Raw genomic sequence first — 20,120 nt, forward strand, 5'->3', positions numbered from 1 at the left:
GGAAAAATTTTTAATTCATTACGTTTTTGGTTGAGGTGTGTAAAGCTGAGGTCCTTCACACATGGCAAGTCTGCAGTTAGAGAGGTTGTCTTAGGGGGACCTGTGTTATATATGCTCAATGGAAGAGTGGGTGTGAACTGACCAGTCTGTTTACAGGACTAATGCTTTCCCATTTGTCAGAAGTTCCAGATGGATTCTTATTTTTCCCGGCTCTTGAAGAGATTCCCCTCGACTATATAGTTTTAGGTGTGCATGTGTATATTTGTAAGCTAAGAATGGCTCCTGAGATTGATAAACTTCTAGTATAAGTTAGTGTTATAACTTAGTAACTTAACAAGTTTAAGTTTACAGACATAGGTAAACATTGCATTTCCAGTTGGGTGATTTTTTTTTTTTTAAATTTTCATTTTTGATCCCCTGTTTAAATGGACTTGATACCAGATTGCTTGCTTTATTTGCCCCCTAAAAATGTGAATTAAACATCAAGAGTCTTGGTATTTTCTGGTAAAGTACAGGAAAAGTTAACAAAAGTATTTCAGGGACTTTTAATAAAAGGCTATTAATTTGTGGTTTTGCTTTGCAGAATTTGTTATTTGTTTGAGGAAACTTTATTTCTATTGTTTTCAGCTTACCCCATGCTTGTCCATAAGGTGACCTGTCCTTTTTAATGAGTCTTGTCTTCTGAGAGTGTTTTCAGAGGGTGTGGTGGGTACCGATTCTCCCTATTCTCTTTAACATTAACAAGGGTGGGGTTTTTAATGAAAAATTTTAGTAGGCTCTCTTCTCCTTCCACCTGAAATGTGTATCAGCTCTAACAGATCTCATGCTTTCATGAGCTTCATAATTACATTTCCTGAAGCAGAAGTTGGTTGTAAGGAAAGGTGGAGTAGCAGCAGTGTTTCCTTGTGCCTGTAACATCCTGCCCATAAAAGCAGGGAAATAGCTGTTTGGAAAGAAAAAAAGAACAACTTTTGAACTTTTTGTTGTAAAATCAACACATTCTACCATTTGCTGCTTAAGAACAAAGCATGTAATCTTTTTCCCCCTTCTCTGGTTTCCTGGTGGCCATTCTCCAGCATGGCAAAATAACTTGTGTTTGGAGTTGGGCCATAGCATCAGGTTGTAAGCAAGCAAGCCCTTTTCTCTAGTGCAGCCTAATTGCTGTTCTCCTGACCTTTCCTCAGAAGAAAAGTTTGTTTAACCAGCTTTTCCAGTGGGATATTCATCAACTGTGTTCTAAAGTCTTCTGTTCACACCTCCCTTGAAAGCTTACCCATTGTGACCTCCTACTCTGTTCTCTTCTCTCCACTGTGTCCTGCCAGTGTTGATCTGAATAGCACTGGTATCACCCCACTCTTTTATTGATGTCATTAAAAAAAAAAGTCTGATTGTAACAATTGCCCTGTGATTCAGAAGCAACTCAATACTACAGAATTGTCTTCCCCAAGACAGAAATTGTGAGTTGATTGGGAGTGAGTGGCATGCTGGCATCACCACTGGAGATGTTAGTGGTGTAAACTGTCTGCTTATACATGGCACCAGGCTTGCACAGTGTTTGGGTAAGTTGGGACCTGTGTGGTAAAGGGTTTATTGCACTGTAGTTCTCTTATGCTGCAAACTTTTTTAATGGTTGTTTTTATAATCTGTGGCCTTTTTGTTTTTTAATACCTGTACAAAAATAAAAGAAAAGCCCCACTTTCCTTTGCTAGTGCTTTTGGTTTCAATTTGTTTATCCTGTTCTTTTTCACCTGTAAAAGGAAAAAATACTATGTTCATCCTAATTAAGAAAGGAGCCTCCTGTATTTGTAGAAGTGATCTGCAGCCTGGTAGTGGGTCTGTTACTGGATGAGGACTGTGACAGCTGACACTGGTTTCCAAGGCAGTGGTAGCATCTAGCAGAGAAGCAGGCATACAGCTAAAAGCAGTAGTCTTTTAAATTGTCCCAGCATGGATGTCTACAACTTGAGGCATCTGGATTCATTTGTGAGAAATAAATGTGTGTGTGCATGTGTGTTCTGGAAAACAAATTCATACTTGAAACTAGGCAGCAAGTGTATTTTTGCAAAAAGGGTTGACTCTAAGTTGGTGGCCGTTTTCAATTTTCATAATGGTAGTAGTGTGTGTTGGTTTTCTTTTTAGAGAACATACGAGTTCTGAAGAAACTTGCCCTTGTGTAGTCCCGCTCTGCTTGCAGCTGAAGTGCTTGGTAGCCAGTTTAAATGTATGAGGAATAAAAACAGGGTGTAGAAAAAAAAAAGGGATTAAAACCCCTCAGAAAGCAGGTTATCATTACCATGCTGATGAGTTTATTCAAGGCATAGTCTTGCTGAATCAATGGGTCAGTTTCCTCACAATGCAGAGATCTGAGGACTGAGTACTACCTCACCAGTGTGAGCTTGAGGTCTCTAGGACATGGGCTTTAGTTGGTGGTGGCATGGGGCTGAATGGCTAAGGTCCAGTGGCCCACTGCCTTTGCCAGTTTCTTCTCATCTAAGCCACTCAACTGTATTCATCATCTGCAGGATAAGAAGAATTTAAACCAGGGACTTGCAGCAAAGCTGGATCCAAGACTGGTTCAAACCTTTTCAAAACTCTTCATTTTCTTTCTTACTGGAACAGCCGTCAAATCTGAGCTCTGAAGCTTTAGTAAGTTCAATCTGGAACTTTAGTAAAATTGAATGAAGGTGGGGAAAGAACTAAAAAATTCCTGTTTGCTGCAGCCTTGAGACAGATAATTGACTAAAGGGTTCTGGTATTTATTTTTCAGCACTTAACCTCTTAAGGCTGGGGATATAAAAGAGAGGTAAAATTCTCTCATTAAGGTCAATGTAAGTTTATGCTGTAGTAGTACACAGTGGTGTTGCTGACATGGCTGCCGAGTTTGCCCCCTCTCCTTTTTTTCTTTCCTGAAATACCGAACTGAATTTTTGCCAGATCTGATCTGGCAGTAGTAGGTAAAGCTAATGATTGTGGTGTGCTGCTTCAGAAATCTTTTGGATACTACCCTATTTTTAATAAAAACATGCTAATAATAAAGGCTGTACAGGAGGATGCAGGCATTACAGTATCAGCTGTTAATGAAATGTGCTAGGTGATATAAATTTTCTGGAGTGTAAAAGAAGAAAAATCCTTCATGCAGGCTAGACTGCAGGGGTGCCTCCTTTTGTCTGCACTATGTGAAATATCTAATTTGGAAGCCTCTTTGAAGAGACTGGTTCCTTTTTTAATATATGTATGGAAGCTGTGTAGAGTATTAATTACGCAAAGTGCAGCAAGAGAGGTAGTGTTGGTGTAAAAACATTTCCCACGGGCTTATTTCATGGAAACCTAGCTTGCTCTGTTGAAGGAGAGGTGCAGTCACTGAAAACTTTATTAGGTTTTAGATGGAGTTAGCTTTTAGCTCTTGCCATCTGATGTGTATGTATATAGAGCAGCAGTTACATAAGTTGACTGTAAATGCATATGATGGTTTTATTGTGATCATATTCAACATACTAAGAAAATACTTTGGCTTAGAGGGTGTGTACTTTACTAAAGATACCAGTGATGGCTTATAACTTTTAACATCCCTCCCCCGCCCCCTGCCAGGGTTATTGTTATAGGCTCTTGAGGCCTTTAAAATGCAGATTTTATTTGAAAAATAGATAGTTGTGCTTCCTAAATTTTGTGGGGTTTTGAGATGCAGATGTGGTAGAAGGCTTTTTCCCTTCAGAAAAGTTTCAAATATGAGATCAGCACCAGGTTGACCGAGAGAGACACAGTAACTTCTTGAATTCTGGAGGGAACTGTATGTCCCTCAAATAAGGAAGTCGTCCCGTGTGTCGTGTCCCCCCTCCTCCCCCCCCCAAGTATTTGAGAAGACTGTGCATCTTTTTGAATAACATTGTTTTCATTGTCATGTCCATGATAAGGGAAAAATTAGCAGGGTTGCACAATATCTGAAGAGCCAATGCATTACATTACAAATTTCCTAGATGACAATTGTTGCTGTGCAATTCTTAAGAGGTTTGTTTTTTTTCTTTCAGTAGAACAAATCCAAACAAAAATGACTTGGTTGGTGGGACTGTGACCATGTGCAGGCTCAGCCTTGTTAGGAAGTTGTTGCCTTTTCTCGATACAGGCAGGTTTTGTCAGAAGGCTTAAAAAATAATTTGATGACATAATCTTTGAACTACCCAGCCAAACCCGGGAAGGGAATGTTACTCTAAAGATAAAATGGTGTTTGACACACATGCGAAAACCAGCACATCACCCAGCTTCTGCTGAGACAAGGCCCATGACTGAGCTTGCCTCAGACTTGAGAAGTGCCGGCAGTAACCACGGGGAGAAGACTGCAAGCCTTGGCCTGGCACAGGGCTTGTTCTTCCTCCACTGTGCTTCCCCAGGAACGGCTGGTTGGTTTCCAGTACCAGTTTTAATGTAAAATATAGATAGCTGCATTTGAAGACCTGTGGGGTTGTTGTGGCGAACGACCTCTTCCTGCCTTCTGTAAGATGGAGTGTGTTGGATTCTTGCATTGCAGGGTCACATGCAAATACTGTGGTGTAATGACCTGGGGTCCTAATATATTACTTAATTGTCTGATTGCTAACTGTATTAATAGCTCAGCTTCCAGACCATACTTAACCTTCTTTTCAAGATAAACTAATTAGTTTTCTATACAATATCTTGTATAAGCTTGTTTCTTAGCTGACTGCTAAAAGCTAGATTTTGCTGCACAGGTCACAAAGAGGCTGGTAATCCATTTTACTTCATTAAACTCCTTATCGGCTTAAATAGGCAGCAGTCAAAACTCATATACTTTCTGGAGAGGAGACCTGAAGGAGGTTATTTACTGTTTGTGATGCCTCTTACATCTAGTTTTACTGAAATTTGCAGAATTGAAACAGCTGTGAAATGTTACTTAAATCATGTACTATATTGCTCTAAAAATGTCATAATATGCAGATTTGTACTTTTTTTTTTTCATAAAACCTGCTGTGTTTCTGTGTGAGGTCAGAATCTTAATGCCAAGCCTCAGATACTATTCTTCATGGAGTTGGTTTTCACTTTAAACAGATGACCGGCTTTTTAAAACTGGGTTGCACGCCAGTAGTTAAAGTACAGCCATATAGGGTATGACAGGGTTTGTAGCTAGGGGTTTTCAGAGGTGAGGTCATGATAAACTTCAACAAAACTTAAGCAGCAATCTTAATGTCACCAACAAATAGATTGCTTTTTCTAGCCTTCCTTTCACAATGCCTGAACATTAACTGTGTTTATATTGCCTCTATTTGAAGGAAAATAATTTGTTAAAAAGGAATAAAGGGAAGTTAAGAGTTCTTTTTTTGTTTCTCTGCTGCTTAAAAATATTCACCATATAAACATCTGAGTGTTTATATCAGAGAGGTCAGACAGGACCCATAATGCTTTACTTTATTTACCCTTTGTCATTCAGTGCTTTCATTAGCATGCCAAGCCATGTGGTGTGGTGGTACTTTGGAAAAACTGAAAATACTCTGAAAGTAGCAAGTATTTACTTATTAACTGGAATGCCTGTACCTTGTAAAATTATGCTAAAATTGTAAGCTGTGGTAGTTGCACAGGAATTTCTTTAACTACTATGGAAGTGCCCTGATAGAGAGACCACATTGCATCATGGGTATCTTAGATAAAGATTTTTCATAAACCTGTAGTGTACAAATGAATAAACAAAGAGCACCTAACCTTTGGTGCACCTATGTCCTCAGTTCTGCATGCAGCTCTGGTTGCCACATCTCAGGAAGGGCTTACTGCAATTAGTCGCCCTGCTCTAAAATGATTGAGGGGACGGAGCAGCTACTTCAGGAAAGACTAAGGGGACCAGGGCTCCTCACTTTGGAGAAGAAAAAAAGGAGGGGTGTGATCATGGTTTACAAAATCAGAGTGATGTATAAGCTGAGTGTGAAACTTAGGTTCACCAGGTCCTGCCATATTAGGATTAAGGGGCACTCAATATATTTAACAGAAGTTATCTTATGTCTTAATAGAAGATCCGCTTAAAGCAGATAGCAGTCATGAATTTCAGGAACTTGCTGCCACAGGAGGTGTAGAGATGGGCAGCATTGGCAGGTTCAAAAAGGGTTTATGTGCATGCATGGACACCAGCTCCATAAATGGCCACTGAACAGACTCGGAAGGGAGGTGCCCTCTGAATTCCTGCTACATTTGTGGATGCCCGCAGAGAGGCTGCAAAAAAGGCTCACGTGCTTGCTCAAAACAGCCTTTATTTTTGCTGCTGTCAGAGGCAGAATACCAGGCTGGATGCACCATACACCTGACCTGGTGGGTGCTGCTTCTCTTCTACCTCAGGAGGGCATGGTGCAGGCTGATTGTGGACTCGCTCTGATTGTCAGGACAATCGCTTAAGACTCAGGCCAACCAAACCTGCTTAGAAAAACAAAATCTTTTTCTAAAAAAGAGACTGCTTCTTTGGTCTGTGTGCCACTGACTGGTGGGAACTGGGTGGCTCTGAGTGCATAAAGCAAAAGGTACTAAAGAGGATACAGAGGTTATTCTGCCCACATTCATCCTGTCAGAAAATTCCCCTTTCCCTGACCCAGAGAGCAACCTCACCCCATTCAGGAGGACACAAACATTTCGAGGTGCAGCTCTGTGAGAAAGTGCAATGCTTGGATGCTAATACTTTTCCCTGGCCCCCCTGCCCCCCTTTTGGTCTTCTCCATACCTTTCTGGCTGCTGGTGTCTCTAACTGACCATCTGTGGATGGACATGACCAGTGGCTCTACCTCGTGATTCTCAGGCTTTCAAATGAAGGAAGAGTGCATCTTCGGAGTGCAGGCTTGCCCTGGGATGGAAGGAGAAATTGCTGTTGCTAGAAAAGCTGCTCTGCTGTCAGAAGAGTTAGGATAAGGAAGAAACAAGTTGTTTGTTTCAGAATAATTTAATTGCAAGGTTCAATTTCTTTCTTTCCTGTGGGAGTGCTGGCAGGCTGTGTAGGAAAGAGAGTGCTCTTGCTTGTAGAAGTAGCAACAACTGAGATCAGAAGTCCCCTTTCTCTGTTTTCCTTCCTGTGTTCTCTGCTGGGCTTTTTTGTTGTATGACAGGACTGTTAGTTAAATCCTTTCTTTAACGCAAACATGATGCAAGTAGAATGCATTAGCTGCAATTTTTATGACTAAACAAGACTTAGGGGTTTTGGGGGGGGGGGTGGTTTTTGGTGTGTTTTTTTGTTGTGGTTTTTTTTGTTTGTTTGTTTGTTTGGGGTTTTTTTTATGTAGATTAGGCTGCATTTCTCATTTGTCAAAGCCTCAGCGCTTTACTTCAAAAATGATTCCTGGCTACAATTTACAGCAGGATCAGGGCAACTTTATTCGTCTGACTGAATCAAAGGTCACTATATGTGTGGGATTAATATGAAATGTGAGGGCAGGGGATAGGGAGTGACATGGCTTAAAAGTTGGCTTGAGCTCCCACAGGTCTCTTGTTATTTAGATTTCTTACAAAAATACTTCAATATGTTGCTGGGATAGGTTAACCTTTTGTCCACTATATTTTCCTTTGTCTGTCAAGCTGAAATATTAAGAGGAGCGTGGTTCCCCATTCCTCAGGAGATGCTAATTTCTAGAAGTTTTGTGAAAATCGGAGATTAAATAGAGGAGAGAGACTTTCTTGTATCCCTCCACAAATAGAAGCCTATAGTAGCAGCTTGGGGAAGCCACGCATCTGTCTCGAGGCAAGGATCCTGAGGAAACAGGCTTCAGGGTCTGGGGTTTTTCTTTGTTTGTGGAACTTTTTCTCAGCCTCATCCCATAGCAGCTAGCTGTTGAGCTTAGCTTAGTGCTTTCTTACTGCATGCAGTACTAGGGTTTGGCAGTAACCGTGAGACTTGAACTTTCATAAAGTCCTAGATGTGATGTGATTCTTCTTTTTGGGGACCACAACTTGATTTGCAGTTAATTAAAATTGTATTCTGTGCAGTTTTAGTTGTGTTCCTTGAGGATTCATGCTGAGCTAGTCTTGGGGGGGCTTTGCACTGAGCATAAATGTTAAAAAGAGAGTGCCGCTTCTCTAAACATCTGCAATACAATAAATGAGATGTGTATGGGGGATAGAGGTGATTAAGAAAAAACATTTTCTGCCCTTTTTGTTGAGAGGAAGCTCAACTGTGAAGAGGCATTGCATCATGAGCTCTAATGAAAGACCAGCTATTCCCCTTGGGAAAATGAAAGCACTTGCCTCATTTCCCCTCTCACTGGCAGCTGTAGCTTAGGAATTTCATTTGAGAATGAAATGCTGCTTTGGTTGACCTGAGGAATGGCTTTAATACAAATGGTTGTAATGGTGTGTGCTGTAAGTGTTGGGAAGGACAGCATGATTTTCATAGAAGTTAATAGCTCAGACTAGAGGTAGTGTTTTGGACCCAGATATATCATCTCTACAGGTTCTGATGTATTCAGCTGTCTCCTTGAGATTAGTTTTTATCTTTCACATCTGTGCTGGGCAGGAAGCACAGATAACATGAGAAGCAGAGAATGGAAGGAGACCAGGAGCTCTGATAATGAGGAAAACACACTTAACTAGGCTGGGAGGAGGAAGGGGTGATGACACGGCAGCCATTACTGAGAATATCATTTGGCTAAGTGATGAAGGAGTCACACCTAAGTCAGGTTTGATATTTTTTTAACAAAAATAACATTGAAATGTTTGTGCATTGTTTTATAGAGAAAATTCTTTTTTTGAACACACACTAGCACCCAGAAGTGCCATTGTTAAGCCCAGCAACATCTAGGTCTTGGCTGACAGAAGATGATGTAGTGTGAACTGCTCTGCTGCCAGTGCTTATACTCCACTCTGCTGCCGTGACATACACAAGGATCTGTGGTTAGGAGACTCATCACCAGGCCTAATGTTTGAAGAAAGGCAGTTTCACAATTCCCAGCGTACAAATTTTGTGAGGCGTGTGTGCTGGGCGTTCTGTAGAGAGCTGGAGATGAATCAGCTGTGCCTGAATCGTCTGAGAGATGATTTGGCTGGCTGGAGCGTGCTGCCCCTCGGGCCTCAGCAGTGTGCTGGTTCCAAGGAGCTGTGCCATGGGTTGCAGAGCATGACGGGGGGGTTGGGGACGGGAAGGCTACGGTGGAAAAAGCAGCTTTTGTCCTGGGCTGAGTGAGCCACCAGGTGACACACAGAGTGGCTTCTCTCTTGCCGGACCAGGCAGAACTGTCTCAAGAACTGATGATAGGTGTACTTGGCTGTAACATCGGGATCTCACCTCTGAAATGCCCTTGCTCCTTTGTTTAAAACAGCTGAGGTTGGAGTAATTGCTTTCCCCAGTAGTCCCACCCTGAGCAGGTGTGGCTTCAGGCACTTGGTCGCTATTTCAGAGCAACGTTATACAAGCATATTGTAAAGCATAGCACAGATGAGTTAGTTACTGCTGTTACTCTGCTGTTGTATTGGATGACTCAAGGTCTTCTACAGGTAATAAATATACCTGCTGAGATAACAAAGTGGAATTTGATCTGCCAGACCTAAGCAGAGTTAGCAGAGGATTTTTCTTTTAGAGGGTCCTGTTATGAGGTGGCAAGTACAGGAGGAAATAAGAGAACTGTGGGAAATGAGCTTGCCAAGTCTTCTTCCATGCACCTAAGTACACTGGTCAAAGAAGACTTACTTATTTTAACTTAAAGCATGGCTAGACAAAGCTGTATGGCAAAAGTGAAGTGCCGCTGTATGCTGAGAGCAATTCAGCTAAACTGTATACCATCTTGTCAGCTTCTCTTCACATGTTGGTTGAATGTAATTAGGAAAATTAAAATACACAAGTGCCTCAAATCTGCATATGCTACTTAATGATACTCACTGAGAGCAGCTGACCCAGTGAATCATAGTGGGCTGAGGCTTTCTTGTTCATAATAAACTCAACAAGGTATTCCTTCATTGGCTTTCTCCTGACAGCAGTGATGTGGGATTTACTGTCTCTGCAGTCTGTGTGACAGCAATGTGATTTTTCTATAGGCAGTGGTGTCTAGCTAGCAAGGAGCTTTTGTTTGCTTGGTTGAAGTGATGTGCCCCAATGTGTTGGGGGCAGTTGGAGTGTTTTGAGCTTTTGTTTGGGAGTGGAAGGGTATCTGCAGATTAATTCATTAATATCTTGGGCTTAGGTTTCCAATGGGACAGACTTATGTTTCCTTTCCTTTGACAGGTATCTTCCACGGTTCACTGTCTGTGGTCTTGATGGTCAAGTCCACCAAGGATGGTGGACTGGAGTGAAAATGGTGATTGAAGTAAACAGCATTTCTGTCTATTGTGTACAGTGTTTTTCTTGAATGATTTGGGTCTGTTCTTTAATGTTTTATTCCTAGTATTCCTTTTTTCTATTCAGTTCATAGTTTTGCATAACCTACATACTGTTAAAATTAGTTGAGGCACAGGCTTTGGTTGTTTAGAAGTTATGAGTTATAGCTGCATTTGTTGGCAGTATGCTACAGGAGGTTATCTCAGCTTTTGTGTAAACAGGGCTCCATGTTTTCTGTGTGCTTAATTAAACTTTACCAAAATTGCCTGGCCTCTAGGGCTGATGCAAGAAGGTGGAAATTCCAGTGGTATGTTCAAGTAGGGAATCATGTCTAACTTAACCGAGGGAATGACAGCTCCCCCAGTGATGCCCAGTGACCCACAGCTCTGTACCAGGGCCACACCTGAGAAGACTCTCATTCTTGGGAGAACATCTTCCTGGGAGAACAGAAATGTATATGAAAAAAGGAGAAAGTTACTTGCTGTCTGTTCATACTTACTAATTTGTTTACCAAGTTTTCTCTCTCTCTCTCTTTTATTTTTAAAATCATACAGGTTGTTTTCTAGCTGTCAGCCTTGTGAACTTACCCTATGCCATTAAAGGCAATAGGTTCTTTCTGTCATCTACAGTCCCTAAAAGTCCTTTTTGCAAAATTAAATCTCTTGAGGTGCACAGAAGTTCATGTGAAGTGGGGTTTTGGAGGGGGGGGTTGGTGTTGTTTTTTAAACAAAGGTTGAGGTTTGAACATAGGAAAGGTGGTAAGTGTTTTCCTCTTTTCTTATTAGTGTTTTCTCTTGATGATAATGGATGTTGTGGATGACTTCAGTAATCATGGTGACAATCAAGTCCAGCAGGGTAGATGAGAGAGGTACCTGTTTGAACAATCAGCAGTGGAATAATGATAAATATTAAAACTGAAGTGCCCCTTATTGGAAGTTCAGTATCAATACTGTTAGCAGATCAGAGACGTATGAACTGCACAATATGCTCGTGTCTCAGATGAGTCTTGCTGGTATGCATGTGAAAGTGCTTGTCTGCAGCTATACAGACTAGGAACATTCCAAGTTAAAGCCTGGTTCCTTGAAATCAGCCATATAAATGGCAAATGCTCTGTCAGACCTTTATGGCCAGAGGCCTGCAGGCTATTCCCTGTCCCTTCCGTATCCACTGCTAATGTTGTCTCCGTCCATTCTCCATTCCCACAACATTATTTGAAGTCAACATTTAGAGTGCCTGTATTTCCAGACTGACTATGGGTCGTTGCTTTTGGTATTTATTTTAAGCATGAAAACAGCAATAACATTTACTTCTATTTCAGAGAAAAAAAATTACTACTTCCCCCCGCCCCCCCCCCCCCCCCCCCCGCCATGCCTGCTTTGTTTTATAATTATTCATTTGCCCCCAAATAGAACACTACAACGCTGTAAGAGCCTCTGGGGAGATGAAGTGAGCAGTTCAGATGGAGCTGTATTTGCATTATTATGGCAGTTTGGGGGAGAGGGAAGATGAAAAATAGAAGGGCAAGAAAGCTTAATTTCTCTAGTGAGAATAGAGACTTGAATTCTGACAACATTTAGTAATTTGGTATTTTGTAATAGACTAGGTGGGGTCTGGCAACTGTGCAAGATGCTTACGCAGTCTTAGAGTTGGGCTCAAGGAACTAATAGCAGAGCTGTGTTTTACTGGTATTTCTTTTTACCTCAGTTTCCTGATCTGAGGAATATAAACAAATAAAGGTATATTCTCTGTGTTATGCAAAAAATCAGTATCTGAGCCCAGATCAGAATTCAAGGTTTCTGGCTTCCAGTTCGCCATTCAGACCACACCTTTCTTTTTATAGCTATGGGAAAAAAGTCCACTCCAGCATGTCATTTAGTAAAATGCCATATAGGAAAAGCAAAACTAAGTTCCAAAGAGCTAAAACTAGCTGGTTTTAAATTAGGAGAGAGAAAAAGCTCTCCAAATTATTTCTGGCAAATGGAAGCTTATAGTTCCACACCAGATGTGCTCCTCTTTGGGGTCATTTCTAGCCAACTGAAGTGCCCGCAAAGGAGTGCGCTGAGTGGTGTCCCAAAGGCTCCGATACAGGACTGGCCACTGAAATCGGGGAAATCCTTTCTTGGGATAAGCTCAGCTGAGATGTGCTTGTGAGGACAGACTGGAACACTGTGACTTGACGGTTTGTCCATACAATGAATGTATATTCCTGTGATTACATGTACCCTGAAAGCTTCAAGCTTCTTCAGAGCTTCTCCTTTGCTAAGTGAAGTTTTAAAATCATTAAAGCTGAGAGCTGAAGCTCTTTTCGTACTATATATGGCATTTGTGCTAGTGGTAGAAACCGGAGTGTATTTATAATGCTCGTTTGCTGCAGGAATACGGGTTGGGAACAAATGTTTGTTTGGATAAAATCCAACTCCAGGGATTGGTTTTACTGCTGCATGTAAAATCTGTAGCGAGCTCATAAAAGCAGTAGTTGAAAAATCTAATAGGGCCTTCCCCATGGAAAAAACATTAATTTGGTGTGCCATTGTATAACTAGGGAGCTACTTGTGGTGTTTCGGGTAGTAGTTGGTGACCCTGTGTGTAACATGCCATCTGTCGTGTTGGAATGCAGGGATGCTCTTATGTTGTTGGGACACATGAGACTGTTGTTGTTACTTGTTAGTACATGCTGCTATTTTCATGTATGTTCTTCATTTGTTTAGAAATACTCTTTTGTGCCCTAAGTAATATTTCATGAAAATAGCAACTGTATTCTTAACAGTATTGCATAGCATTGACATGAGCAAATCAAGCCATAAAATGAGCTGAGCTGTTTTACATACGGCTCATAAATATTTGAGTGAAAACAGTTGGCAAAAGAAAGGACACAAGTGTCTTTGGGTGTGTTGATTTAACCATTCAGTCCAAGTGCTCTATTTGATTTGCCTAACATGTTAATCCTTTCTATTGCTGTACAGCTAATTTTACTGTATGTTGGGCCTCTGTGGAATAATTACCATTTGGACTAAGAATACTCATATCCAAAGTCATAAAAGAATTGCTTTTCTAATTTTTCTTCCTCTAAAACTTGTCTCTGTTGTTGTTGAAGGATGTTCAGAAGGAGAGAGAACCTCATGTTTGTCTCAGTAAAGAAGAAGTTAAAGAGAAGATACAAAGCTATAATTCATCTGTCACTGATAAATTAAAGATGACCTTGGTAAGTTTTGCATAGGATTCCTGTTATTTTTAATAGGAGCAATTGAACTTTAACTTTGTAGTGCATTGTGAATCATTTTCTTAGCATCCTGTATATGAAACTGTTTTAATGACTTTCTAAGAGGCTCTTTCTTAAATCTGGAAGTTGAATCTCGCATCTGAAATGTTTTTATCTGTGTAGCTCTTTTACGTGGATTGAAACAAACTAGTAGAAACAAATGTATATGTCATTTGAAACATGTTTCAGATAAATGCTCAGTTGACACTAAGATGTAAATTTGCCAGATGAAAACCCTCAGCTGGTAAACATGAAGACAAAATACATCTTGTTTGTGTAGATAATTTTTTGTCAGGTATCTCTCTGATAAAGATGCTCAACCAATGAGAAAAGTTAATACACACAATGTTTATTATAGGAGACTTATTTTTCAGGAAAAATGTAGTCATACAGGTTTTCAGCATGAGGAGACTTCCTTCCCCCCCAGCCCTGTAACACAGACAATATAGACAATACATATAGACTTTTCATTTCCAAGGATTGTAGACCAGGTCTAAGGCTCAGTCCAGCCTAATGCAGACCGTTTTATTAAAATTCACATCTATCTGCCTAGCAAGCTGTTACTCAGTCGTTGCATTGTCCAGATTTTCTGATATATTATGTATTCCTATGGGCGTATAGTATATGGAAATTTTGAAATTCCATTATATGCTTAAACCGTGTAAGTACAACTGTGTACTAAGAAGATTTTTGTTGTATGTCTGCATGTGGGTCAGGACTTACTATGCCTAAAACCAGATTGGCTGAAGTTTTCTAGCTCAGTAAGGTTTGATCAATTTTGCTATTCTGTCTTTCAGAAGCAACTGGAATAAATAATTTGAAATGTTGATTAGATTGGCATTTATTCTGGTTCTTTTTTAATTGCAACAGGATTTGAGTGTCTAAATGCCCTAGACTATTTTGGCAAGCACAGCTAAAATGTGGGAGATAATTTCTGTATTTCTGCATAAAATCTATTGTTAAAGATGCATGTTTAGTGGTCTTTTTCACTTCATAGTTCTCTCCTAACATGAAAACTTACCACTAGTTTGTAGTACCTTTTGCTTAAAGAGGTCCTAGTTCTCTTGGAGAATTTCAGTAGTTATTATTAAGAAAAAAAAATTAATATTCAGCAGATATACCAAAAAGACTAAATGTCTGAGTTATTGAAACAATATCTTTCCTATGAGACGTCGGGTATTAAATTGTGTTTGCTATGACCATTTTAATCTGCTAGTTAATAATCCACTAATGTGTCACAACTGGTCATTACTAACTTTAACAGTCCAATACTTTCCTCCTGTTGCAGAACGCGAATGGGATTTACACTGGCTTCATCAAAGTTCAGATGGAACTATGCAGACCGATCACTGTGCAGTCTTCCCAGAGCCAGGGGAGGTGTGCTCACGGCAATAATGAAACTGCTTTTTACTTGCCGGATGGCTGCGTGAATACCCTTCACATCAGCAGCACCAATACTGTTCGTGAAGTTATTGAGGCCTTGCTCAAAAAGTTTTTCGTGGCTGACAACCCTGCAAAGTTTGCACTTTATAAACGCTGTCACAAGGAAGACCAAGGTATAAGTTAGGCTTGTGACATTTTGGTAGTGAAGCGGTTTGGGGAGGGAGTTGTGCTGTAGGAGTACTTGAAATAAGCAGGGTGGAAGAGCTCAGATAAATGGAGGTGACAATCTTGCTCTCTTGTCTTTTTTCCTTACGAAAAGTAGCAAGTGTAAGAGTAAATTATTTGGGGATATTTCAGCACAATTCACATAAGAACTTACTAAACCATCCACACAGATCTCCTGTGCCTTGTAGTCTGTTATATTTTATTTAATATGCCCCCGTATCAGGCTCTACATTTCAACTAGCCTGATACACTGCAGATTTGTGAGATTAAATTACAGGACAGATTTTTAAAAAGAGAAACCTTGGTGTCTGTGATACCTGAAGTCCTTGCATTGGCAGACAGCTCTCAAGGTGATGAGCATCGTGGGCATGTGCATTGTGTTCGTGTGTGTTAATTAGTGCGCATGGCTCTCCCAGTGCAATGACTGCCCTTAAAGTTTGTTGTATGTTGTGTTTGGAAATACCAGAAGATGCAAAAGGTATTTTTAGTGAAAAGTATGTTTTGCCAACGTTGTGTTCTTGCACTTAGAATCTGCCACCTTCTGTGGACATTGAGAGCAGTTTCAGGAGTTCAGATGTTTCTGGCTGTCAGCCACACCAACTGTGTCAGGCAGGCAGAGTTGTCTCTTAGACTTTGTGTATGAGATTTTAAATAGAAAAAGTATCAGAATGGTGATACAACAGCTGTGATGTCTTAAATGCGTAGTTATAGCAAGAGCTGTGTTGTATTTTTTTCTTGTGCTTTTTCCCCTGCATGTATGCAGATGGTATACTGTGTTGACTAGAGGCCATTTCTTTCCTGTGTGAATGTAGTGTTGCACTGTTACCATCAGTCATCTGCTCAGCTTCTCCCTAAAACTCATTTGCTCAAAACCAGTATGTAGACTAATATGTAGACAGTATGTAGAATGTGTAAATTTTGTGGCTACACATGCATATCTGAAATTTTCTAACATTAGCTAGCGTTAATCATTCAAAGCACTTGAAGCATCATTAGTAAAGGTGATAATATTGTGATTTCTTCTCATGCAGTTTATACATGCAAGCTGTCAGACCGGGAACATCCCCTCTACCTGCGTTTGGTGGCAGGCCCCAGAACAGAAATGCTCAGTTTTGTTCTACGCGAGCATGAAACTGGAGAAGTCATGGTACGTAATGCCCACGCGGGTTTTGTGTGTGTGTTTAACTTCACGGATGAGTGGGCTTCTGTTTGATCTGTGCTGGCAAGACGATCCATTTCTTGGAAGCAGGTTTTTTTTTCCTTGTTCTATTTACTTTGTGCCTTTTGTAAACATTTCATCTTGGTTAGATTGATCCATTGTTACTTGCAGAACAAAAAACAGTTTAAAAGAGTAAAATGTTTTGAGATCCCTTAAGATTTGCAAGGAGGGTGCCCAATACTCTTTCAGTTTGAAATTGTTTTGTGTCTGAGGTTTTGTGTAAAAATACATATAAATTACTTGTATATTTTCTGTTCATTTCATCCGCCCTTTTCTCTTTTTCCAGTGGGAAGCTTTTAGTATTCCTGAACTGCAAAACTTCTTGCGTATACTGGACAAAGAGGAAAATGAGCAACTGCAAATCTTAAGGAAGCGTTACGCAGTCTACAGAGACAAACTTGAAGAAGCCCTTGGTGGGGTGTGGAAACCTGGTTAAAAGGGGGCCAAAGGACACTCAGGAAAAATGCACGCTACCAAATGTCAATATAGCATGCCAAACCCAATGTACAAAGAGCAGCAGAGAGTAGTTTTCTTTATTCAGAAGACTGTTTTGTGATGCCAGGGTACCTGAATTTTGCTATAGACTTAGTTCCATAAGCCAGGTCACTTAGCATCTTGCACCCACACGTAAGGGATTCTGCATGTTTGTACATCAGTTTGCAACCCTCTCTGTGCCTAGAGAGTTTTCCAAGTTATCTTGGTGCAAGCTGTGAAACCATAATCAATTTTCTAGGATGCTATGAAATAAGATTTTATTTTTTTTCTTTGCTTTAATGGTAGCTTTACAAGTAAGGGTGTGCAAATTGATGAGTTAAAAATAAAATGGTCTGGACAAGAATTAGTTGGAGCACTATCTTTGAGATGAAATTGATTTGCACTACCTTTCTGTTTTCAAATAGTTACTGTATAATTTGTGAGAGAACTGTTATAGATGGAAGGCATATGAGATCTTGTGGTTTGTTCTGTGAAATTTGTGGAAGGCTTTAAAGTGGTCTTTCTGGAGAAGGTAAAGAGAAAGTTGAAAAGAAGGTAAGAGTTGAGGGAGGAGAACTCTTAACAGCTGACAGAGGAGGACTGGTTTTAAATGGAAATAGTACTTATACAGAGGAAAGTTAAAATACTAATTCTACAAGATTAAAGTTTTAGGATGTTATAATATTGTGATTAAGTTTTATGGTTTTTTTTAACTGCATAAATCCACACTGGAAAAGAAATAAAGATAATAGAAATAATGGGAAGGAATGAGAGGCAAAAGCTAAATAAGAATGGAAATGGAGCTGCACATATAAGCCATTACTGGAGAAGCTGGTTCCATAAATGCATAGCAAAAAGTGCAGCAAAGCTAAAAAGCTGCTTACTTGAATTCTGAAGAGTGGTCAATGTCTCAGATAACTCTGTGAGAAATACCTGTCGAGCAAGTGTTTAGACATAAGCTGTAACTACAGATGCATTTGGTCTTTATTGTAAGTCAGATCTTTCCTCTGGCTCAGCAATTGGTTTTTAGGCTGGATAATTTTGAATTATATCTGAAAGATGAAAACAGCTTCCTCTGCTTCTTTGTTTGTTAAAGGCTCAGTCAGGCAAAGAAAGTAGAATTTCTTATTCATGTTTCCAGCTTAGCAGAAAATTAACATTTCTTGGCTGTGTTGGTGACTGAGCTTAGTAACTCTTGCTTTTAGTAATTCAGAGAGTTTTTTTCCTTATGGTTTTTAAATTCTTAATTGAAAAACTGATTACCAAATTCTGCAGACTGCTGATTTACTTGATTTAAAAGTAGGAAAAATGTAGCAAGAAAACTTTTTACTTTACTGTAAATATGATTGTTGTTCTTTCAGAGTTATTTATCTAAAAAAAAGCACGTTCAAAGGAAACCAAAGAAGTGGGTGTGCAATACAAGCATGAGGCAGATTTGAGTAACTGATACTTTAGTCATCATCATGCCAGAGAGGAAATGAGTTGTATATTGGGGGTGGGGAAGTGGGGAGGTGGAGGAGTGCTAACAATTTAAGAGCAGCAGAAGTTGGTTTTGTTTTTTCCCTCCACTCTTAGGGTGTTTGTTTTAAATTCCCAAGGAATTGTTAAAACTTTGGTGACATCTAATGGATACTGTGTGAAACTCCAAGATGCTTCTGTTCTTCCCCTTAATTTGATGTAATTGTGCCTTTGTTTCCTTTCCTTAGTAAGACTTTTTTAACCTCTTCACAGGGTTTTTTTGGTAAAAAGAATTTGCAAGCTTAATGAGACAATCATAAAGTTTTAAAGTGTTAAGAGAAATTAAGGGTAGGACTAACTATAAAGTATATATAAGGCATATCTTGTTTGTTTTTTATTTTCACATGTAACATTGTAGTGCATGTGTGAGTTAGTAACATTATCCTCAAGTGAGACACTTTATAATGGTTCAGGGAATGCTTTTATGTTTTGTTACAATTTGTTTTTCTATGAATGCAGCAGCATGTTGGTGGGTATTCTGTTAACATCTACTTAATTTACGTATCTGCCCATAACTATGTAATCATTACATAATCGCTGTCAATATTGAACCATTTGTTGCTCAGATTTAAACACTGTTTGAGTTTAAAAGTGGAGTATAAAAATATGTGAACTTTGTTTTTACTTGAACTAAACTATCGGTCTTTTAAGTAGGCGCATCTGCATTTACTTCAGCCAAAAACCTCAATCAGTGTTGTATGCACTATGAGTCTTGATTTGGGGTGAAGGGGGTGGGGGTGGGGGACCAAAATAAACTTATATTTTAATTTTGTCTTAGTCCATAGTTAATTATTGTAAGATGTCATGTGTGGGGTTATTTTTTCTTTCTTTTTTTTTTTTACACACTGGCGATTACAACAGCTTTAATTTAAAGGAAATGGCCATGCTGTCAGTTTTTCTCTTTTTAAAATTTTTGCATCAAATTGAACTGTCAGAGCTTTTGTTGCAAAACTCTTTTCATTTCATTATATGATGGTACCAGAATGATTAAATGATATGGGTGGGGGGGAAGGGGAATGCAGGGAAACATTCAAATGTATGTCTTTAAAAACAAACATTTAAACTATTTATAATTTTGACAAGCTTAGTTTTATTTTTGTAGGGAAGTTTTTATTCCCCTTAAAGTTATTACTGAAATGGCAAAAAGTGATGGTTCCATTATTAAAGTTGAAGTTGGCAATACTTAGTTATGTGATGCGTGTTTATTTTTTTTTCTGTTACCTGAAGCTCGTGTTTTGATCCCTTTGATGCCGAACGAGACTTCCTCGTAGCAGTGAATCGTGCGGGGAGCTGCAGCTTGCCCTAAGCGTAAGCTGAGGTTTGCCTAGAACAACAGATACATTTCAGTGTGCGTGTTCCAGTCATACTTGTATACTGTATATTGTAATTTTGTCTCCCGATTTTCATGAAGAGTAATACAGGAAAACTAAACCAATCGGTTTTCCTCAAACACAAGAAGAAAAAAAAATCCAACCTTTTGAAATTGACGCACATACCTCGAAGTTTCCCTTCTCGTTCCCACATTTACCTCACACTCCGCCCGTCCGCCGGAGGAGGAGCCGCTCCCCTTTCCCGCCCGGGCGGCGCTGAGGCAATTCCCGCCGCCGGGGCCGCCTCTTCTGTGAGGAGGGCGGGCGTCCTCCTGCCTCGGAGGACGGCTCGGCGGTGGGTGGGTCCGCCCGCCCACCGCCGAGCCGTCCTCCGAGGCGGAGGTCGCCCGCCGCGACGCCATGTAAGCGGTGGGCTCGGTGGGAGGGCCGGCG

General features: G+C 40.1%; 1 protein-coding gene across 2 annotated transcripts in view; it reads left to right on the forward strand.

Annotated features, from left to right (window-relative positions):
- RASSF3 (Ras association domain family member 3) overlaps positions 1-19,082 on the forward strand; it is a 99,470-nt gene extending 80,388 nt beyond the window's left edge. For both annotated transcript variants that reach the window (XM_049791991.1, XM_049791992.1), the window contains 4 exons: positions 13,374-13,481; positions 14,827-15,094; positions 16,178-16,293; positions 16,652-19,082. In XM_049791991.1, the coding sequence (XP_049647948.1) occupies positions 13,374-13,481; positions 14,827-15,094; positions 16,178-16,293; positions 16,652-16,801 (642 nt within the window). In that variant the 3' untranslated portion in view covers positions 16,802-19,082. The remainder of the gene's footprint in view (positions 1-13,373; positions 13,482-14,826; positions 15,095-16,177; positions 16,294-16,651) is intronic.
- Positions 19,083-20,120: the final 1,038 nt, after the last annotated feature.

The sequence above is a fragment of the Accipiter gentilis genome, chromosome 34 (assembly GCF_929443795.1).
Source record: "Accipiter gentilis chromosome 34, bAccGen1.1, whole genome shotgun sequence".
Lineage (NCBI taxonomy): Eukaryota > Metazoa > Chordata > Aves > Accipitriformes > Accipitridae > Astur > Astur gentilis.